The following is a 7,339-nucleotide window of genomic DNA, read 5'->3' as shown; positions in this document are numbered from 1 at the left end:
CTGCCTGCCTCTGCCTTCTAACCATTGGGATTGAAGGCGGGCACCACCACCACCTAAGTCTGTTCTTTGGGATAGATTCATATATTCTGCGGAGTTGACTTAAGGGACACATGAGTTTGTCATTCCCTGGCTGGACCACTGACTTCCTGTAGAATGTGTCCCTGGACTGCCCCTTGCTAATGTCATCTTCCCCCCACCCCCCGTGGGACTTGCATTAATCCTAGTTCTCCACTGCAAATGGGGCTGAGGTGACCAGTGCCAGCCATGGCCAACGGTCAGCACTGTGTTCAAGGAAGCACCAGCAGGAGGTGGCTTCCTAAAGCAGCCACCAAACTGACTGTGCCACCTTCCTAAAGCCACCAAACTGACTTGCCACCTTCCTAAAGCCACCAAACTGACTGTGCCACCTTCCTAAAGCCACCAAACTGACTGTGGTTTGTTCCCTGCTAGTCCCACTCAGAGTGACTCCAGGAAATGAGCCGATGGTGCAAACCAGCAACTCCTTAATCATCTGGTTCCCTGTGGTGAGCGTTCTGGGGTTCCCCACCGTCTCCAGCAAGGGCTGCACCCACCTCCAGGAACTGCTGCGAAAGCCTCTGCCCCAGGATGACACTAGGAACCTGGCCATAGCCACTCCCCAAAGTCACCGAGGGTTACTAGGGTCCTGGCTCTACCTGCTCATCCTGGTATCTCAGCTGGCCCCAGGTTCTGGGAGAGGTCCTGGCATCTCCAACTCCAACCACAGGGCTCCTCTCCCATGGCAGTGGAGTGATGGAAGACCAATCAAGGGGCAGATTGACCTGTTTGTAGCTGGTGACTGGCGGGTGGGGTGCAGGAAGGGCAGAATGACCCCAGCTGCCCAGGGGCCAGGGGACTGGGGGCTTGCTGCGTCCTAGCCCAGGCCTTGCAGTTCCGCCTCGGACTTGGCGTGGCTGAGGGGCCGCAGAGTCCGTGGGAACCTGCCCTCAGTCCCACAGTCCTGCTCTTCGTAGGTAGGGTTGAGACGGCCCATGCTGAGTGGGCAGAAGAGGCTGCGTTCCACCCCAGCGTGGCTCTCCACCAGGGCCTCCAGGCTGGGGAACTCGGCTGGCAGGTGCTGGGGAGGAATGTCCTTAGCTTTGGTCACCTGCCCCATAGTTCACCCCACCCCTACCCTGGTCTCCCATCACATGCCTGCCATTTGGGAAGCAAGGGGATAAACTCAGAAAGGGAGACTGTGCCATAACTCCATCCTTGCACAACTCTCATATATAAACCTCGACAGCTCAGGCCTGGAAACCACTGATTCAGAGGCTGTGTGGGTTTGGGCCAACTCTCCTCGCGATAACCTCTAAAAGACACCTCTAGAGGGGAAACCCCAGTGGCTGCAGTCCTCAGCGATTCTCCCTGAACCCTGTGGTCAGCACCCCGTGAAGGCGCTGTGGTGGGGGCACATTGCCTTTACTCCCAGCACTGGGAGGTAGAGGCAGGCGGATTTCTGAGTTTCGGGCCAGCCTGGTCTACAGAATGAGTTCCAGGACATCCAGAGCTACACAGAAAGACCCTGGCTCAAAACAACAACAAATGCCAAAAGGGAACAGAAACAGGGCTTGCAGGGCCAAGTGGACAGGAGCAGACTAGGTTAGGGGTGGGGCCAGAGAGCTCCCAGTGAGGGCACAGGATGAAAGTGAGGTAGGCTCAGGAGCTCAAGGACAGTAAAAAGAGTAGACTAAGAGCTGCCAGAGAGGGAGGCAGCTGTGTGGCAGGGCGGGACTGGACGGCCCAGAGGATAACCCCACAGCCTCACCTCTAGGCAGTACCGGCCAAGGTGGTTCCTGAAGACCTGGTGAGGTACCACGCCACACTGGGTCCGTACAGACAGGCTCCACTGGTCGCTGGTACCTGGCTCCGGCCACAGCAGGAAGGCTCCATGCACATCTCTCCGCAGCAGGGCAAGAGCACAGGACCTAGGGGGAGGGAGCCTAGCTTGTTGTCCTGGTCTGGGATGTACTAGCTCCAAGAACTTGGCGGTGGTGGTAGAGGACTGAATCTGTGGCCTCTGAAGTTGTGAACCAGAGCAGACACGCAGTGAACGTTAGGCCTCTGGAGACATGATTTGCTGACTTCAAGGCTCTGGTCAGGAGAGGTTGGGAGAACCGCGGGAAGGCAGGTAGGGACAGGCCACACCCGAAGGGCTCCTCTCCATAGCCCCATTTTACAGTCTGGGAAATGAGGTTTGGGCAGAAGTCATGGCCTGAGATCTCCTAGGCTGGGAGCACCCTACACTCACCAGTTACAAGTCCACACTCTGCCTATGTAACCTGTGTACATGTGACCTCACAGTTTTATACCCAACCCAAGGGGCTGAACTTTGGGCTAGGACAGAACCCCCTTACTTGGAAAGGCCAGCAAAGGCCCAGATGTTCTCTGTCAGGCTTCCCTCATTCTCCACCAGGCACGAGGGGCCACCAGGGCCGCGGGGCCACGCCTCCCACGCAGCAGGAACTATGGAGACCACGAAGGTCAGAGGAAGCAGCGGCCGAACCTCCTAAAGCCAGATCTGCCCTTCTACCATCCACCCCCCTATCCTGTGGTTTGTCCCCTGACCAAACATATTTCCCCACCCGACACCACACATCTGGTCCCTCAACAGAAACCTTGCACTCCATACACAATTGCTTAGTGGCCTGCTTAAGCCCTCAAGCGTGATGTGCCCTCGCATGCACAGGCAGCCTTGGGAGGAGGGCAGCTACAGCCTCAAACGAACATGCGTGAACCCCCGCCCCCGCCCCTGCCGAGCCAGCCAGCCGCCCCCTCCAACTCACAGGCTTCCCGGGCTGACAGCTGAAGCTGGGTCTCATAGGTGCAGCCTCGGTAGGCCCCGGAGCGGATCACCTTGCTGCGAATGGCCTTCTTGCGCACCAGTGTGGGTGAGCAGTAGGGGTTCCCCAGGCGAATGTGACGGGTGCCCCCACGACCCTCTGACTCTGGCAGCTCCTTCTAGGGCACCGAGAGGGGCCCACAGGCAGGCAGATTCAGACCCATCTGTTTGAGGCCAGATGAATCCCCCCTCCCGCAAGAAGCTCACCCCTGCAGCGTAACCCCCAAGCCCTTTCCCCCAACCCCTTCCTGACTGGGGTGCTGCATACCCCATTACTGCCCAATAGCCCTTCTGCAGGAAGCCGCCGGAAGGAGACCAGGGCATGGACATTCTGTGACAGCTGATCCCGGCTGAAGGGCTCCCGCACTAATGCAGGGGCTACTCCAGGGCTGCAGAGTGGCTTCGGGGACAGGTCCCCTACAGGTGCCAGACAGGGCTCAGGCTGTGCCCTCTCCTCCGGGTGCTGCAAGAGGTAAGCAAGCTGGAAGGAACGGCAGAGCAGCAGATACAGGATATGGACCTAGGACAGGAGAGGTAGGCTCAGCGGCAGCAGCCTCCTGGAAGATGCCTCAGGCACCAGCTCCAAGCTACAAATGGCTCCTTAATTTCACGTGTCCCCCACAAAGAAACTTCCTGGAGAAACTCCTACTTTGCCCTCAACATCTCATCACATGCAGCCTCTGCTACCAGCTTTCTCTGGGCACATCACGGCTAAGCCACTCTGTGCCAGGTATCATGCCAGGAGCAGAGAGATCAACCCTGGGCCCAATGCACTCCTACCTAAGACTCCCCATCCTCCCAGGGCTCAGGGCCGCAATGCCACCAGGAAAAGTAGCTAAGCGCCTTTGCCCTGGCTCTGTAACTTAAGAGCTGTTGGGTGAGCCAGGGCAGGACATGGGGCAGTTCATCCTCTCCTCCCCATGACCCTCGGAGGACTTAAGGAGACGGGACACTGAAAACTCTCACTTGTCTGGGGCCTGAACATGGAACACCCACCTCCGCCCCCTCCACTCAACAATTCAGACCCAGCATTTTGGAACCACCGGCTTCAGCCAACTGTCACCCAGGATCCACATAGAGGTGAGAGCAAATGCTGGAACTGACTTAACTGACTGGTTGCCACCGATCTGTCATCCACAGTGACCACACCAGCCTTAACCTCTCGTATACCCGCCCATGACCTACCCCGTCCACTACACAGGGCTACACAGGGCCACCTAGGGACAGCTCAGAACCTAGACTTGGCCTCTGGGGCTAAAGGACTCAAGTCTCTGTCATTAGGGACAGCCAAACACTGGACTGTGGTTCACGTTACAAGTGGGCTGGGCTTTGAAAGGTGGCGGGAATGAGCCCGGGTGAGGAAGGGTGGGCACATCCCAGGAGAGAAAAGTCCTGGCTAGTTTTGCTCCCAGCCCCAGAGAATGTCAGGGGTGCTGATGTGCCCCACACAGCCCTAAGCCAGTGTGGGGAGGCATCTGCAACCTGAGGACGGTACAGCCCTGGGTCTCCTGTACCTCTCCAGGCTGGCTCCCCACAAAGAGATGGCAAAAGAGCTTGCTGGCTGGGCTGCGCGGGTTCCGGGCAACAAAAGCAAACTGGCAGGCGGCTGGGTACCAGGTAGCATAGAGGATGCGCTTCAGAGCATGGGCCATTAGGAGCACCTGTAAGGCATTGTGACAACAGCAGGCCTTAGACAGTCACCTGCGTGGCAGTGGCCCAAGGACCCCGAATGTCTGGCATAGGCTACCAACCTCCTGGACTGAAGAGACCCTTCTTTCCCCAAGGTCTGCCAAGCCCAGCATGGCCCTGGGCCTGCTATAGACATGTAGGTCAGGATGGCCACTCCTGAGGGACAGAACAGTGACCCAGTGGTCTCTGGCTGGAACCCCACAGAGGCAGCGGCAGCAGGCCCAAGGTTATACACTTGGTCTCTGGGGTAGGAATGCTGGAACTTCAAAGTCTAGCTCTGCCATTCACTCTCCATGTGATAGCAGTCCCCTGAGTGTCTCTTGCTGTTATTGTCAAATAGTAACAATGTCTTAGGCAGGTAATGGAGGACCCCAGGGTCTTATGTAAGAGGCCTGCAGCTGTGGGTGGCACAGTGGCAGTCAATGGGCAGCCACGTTGCTTGTGCAGTGGGTAGCCATGGGGAGGGACGGGCAAGCATGCAAGAGCTCCTTGGCATCTCTAGCCCATGACTGTCCACAGCCACTGGACAATGCTGGGCTGGGCATTTAGACAATCTCATGGGATGAATGTCCCTGCTGTTTAAGACAGGAGGTGGCTTCCAGAGCTTCTGAAGGGTCAGGTAAGCCATTGTTATCTGAGCTTGTCCTAGTCGGCCACAGGGTCAACTCTAAGCAGACCCTACTCCATCTGATCCTTGCTGCCCTGCCCCCTACCCTGCCTACCTCGCCCTCCCCACTGTAGATCTTGAGACCCTGAAGACTGAATTTCAGGATGACAGCCCGGCGTCGGGAACAGTCCTGAGGGGAAGACAGTTGACAGAGGCAGATGTCACTTCCCAGGCCTGGCCTTATGTAGTCCTGCCCCAGCATCCCTTGTCAAGGCTGCTCAGCCAGTTCTGATACCCCTGCCTGGGGACAGAGGCCTGGGTGGCAACCCCCCAACAGTCATGCTGTTGGGGCGTGAGTTCACACCTGTGGGATGAGGGTCCCCAGGCATCTAGGAAGAGTCCTGAAGCCTGGAACTTTCTGGGTCACTTCTCAGAAGACCTTTGGCCCCCACCCTCCCTGGGGATCATGTGCCCTCAGGGCTCCATCCAAGTTTGATATGCATGGTGCCCACCCTTGGCTTATGTTCCCCAAGCTCCTCACCTGCAGGGCCCACAGCTGCTGCTGTACGAGGCCCACACTCTCCTGAGTGTCCAAATCATCCACAGGAAAGGATCCCACATACTGGTGGTGATGGAGAGAGCAAGGCGGGGAAGTAAGGCCCATAGCTCCAATACACACAACATCCCACCATGTAGGCAAGCTGTGTGCAGTGTCCAAGCACTGTCCTTGGAGGCCAGAGTTCTCTGCTAATGTTTTCAGCAGGTGACCCTGGCAGGGTCACGTGGGCCTCACCTTCTCAACGTACACATTCATATCCACACACATCCACTCCAAAGGAGACAGAGTCAGGTCCTTGGGTCCCAGGTCCTCCCCAACCCTAGGGAGTAACCACCCCGAAACTACCTTCCAGAACACACAGGACAGGCACCCACCCACCTGGGCAAGCTTGGCAATGCACCTGGGCCGGTAAGGTGCAGGCCCACAGTCGGAGGCCCTTCGGGCCCCGGCCCCAGCCCTCTGCATGGTCCCCAGCGTGCCCAGCTTCAAGCTCCGCGGAGAGAAGGCTAGGATGGGCAGGGAAGAGGTTGGTTTTCAGGCAGTTGGCCGGAGGCCCCCTGTCAGGGGCTGGTGTGTTTGTTCAAATTTGCTTGCTCTGGTATTCATTCATTCATTCATTCATTCATTCATTCATTCATTCATTCAACCAACCAGCCAACAAAGTCACTGAGTACCTGCTCAGTGCTCACCAATGTCCCGGGGCATGTGACAGAGACAAAAGACCAATTCTGCCTGCTTTTGAGCAGCAGCGTTCTTGGAGAGCAAGGCAGGAAAGCTGATAATAAGCCTTAGTCGGGTGAGATGGTGGGGAAATGGAGAGGGGCACCAGGAGGGGCTGAGGGCTTATAGTGCTACCCTGGGAGGTGTGGGGAGGGGTCGGGTGGGATGGTTCCTGCCATGGGTCTCTGAGCTGGAGCTGAGGGTAGAGTGCTCACTGGACCCTCCGTGATAGGGGAAGCTGCTGGAAATTTGGAACCAGCTCTCAGTGTGGGAAGGGACACAGTTTAAGCTTCTCAGGAAACGGAGGCAGGAGGATCAAAATCATTTGAACCCAGGAGTTCAAAGATAGACTGGACAATACAAGACCCCCAACACATGCAAAACAAAAACAAACACACAAACAAAAACCCCAAACATCTCATAGGGAAAACAGGAGTCTGGGAATTGTCCATTGAAGGGTGGGGGTGACTGCAGCAGGAAGGAGGGCCCAGAAGAGGCTGGGACCTAAGGCAGGCTGCCAGAGCACGCTACTACTCAACATCAGCCCACGAAGGAGACCTTACCCTGTGGACAGTGGGGAGTCATTGCAGGCCCCGGGGCAGGAACAGTGCGCAGGGGCGCTCCGGAGCTGGACAGCTCTCTTTGATGATCTCAGGAACCCATCTGAAAGGCTGCTGGCTCATTTGCCCAGCCTGAACTCCCTTCCTGAACCCCAAAGCCCTTTGCACAGTATCAAGACCACAACCCACCCCAAGGAAGCGCAGGCGCTAAGTGCAGTACAGAGAAAATGGACAAGAATCCAGGAGATTAGGCCGGGTGTGGTGGCGCACGCCTTTAATCCCAGCACTTGGGAGGCAGAGGCAGGCGGATTTCTGAGTTCGAGGCCAGCCTGGTCTACAAAGTG

The 7,339-nt window shown here is 57.2% G+C and overlaps 1 protein-coding gene across 1 annotated transcript; it reads right to left on the bottom strand.

Annotated features, from left to right (window-relative positions):
- Nucleotides 1–6,218, bottom strand: Sh2d5 (SH2 domain containing 5). Its single transcript, XM_029540130.1, has 9 exons — nt 6,094–6,218; nt 5,698–5,778; nt 5,272–5,346; nt 4,375–4,521; nt 3,129–3,380; nt 2,805–2,979; nt 2,376–2,484; nt 1,787–1,946; nt 1–1,096 (listed from the first exon to the last, which is right to left on the bottom strand). Exons 1-9 carry the CDS (start codon nt 6,178–6,180, stop codon nt 893–895), a joined length of 1,290 nt encoding a protein of 429 aa, XP_029395990.1. The 5' UTR covers nt 6,181–6,218; the 3' UTR covers nt 1–892.
- Nucleotides 6,219–7,339: the final 1,121 nt, after the last annotated feature.

This window comes from Mus pahari, chromosome 6 (assembly GCF_900095145.1).
Source record: "Mus pahari chromosome 6, PAHARI_EIJ_v1.1, whole genome shotgun sequence".
Classification (NCBI taxonomy): Eukaryota; Metazoa; Chordata; class Mammalia; order Rodentia; family Muridae; genus Mus; species Mus pahari.
The sequence above is the reverse complement of the archived record's forward strand: the minus strand, read 5'-3'. Positions and strand labels throughout refer to the sequence as shown.

Coding starts and splice junctions, on each gene's coding strand:
- Sh2d5 (XM_029540130.1), bottom strand. CDS start 6,180: ATGCAGAGGGCTGGGGCCGGGGCCCGAAGGGCCTCCGACTGTGGGCCT. Junction 5,779..6,093: donor GCATTGCCAAGCTTGCCCAG/GTGGGTGGGTGC, acceptor CATCACCACCAG/TATGTGGGATCCTTTCCTGT. Junction 1,947..2,375: donor GCCTTTGCTGGCCTTTCCAA/GTAAGGGGGTTC, acceptor CCCTCCCCCTAG/GTCCTGTGCTCTTGCCCTGC.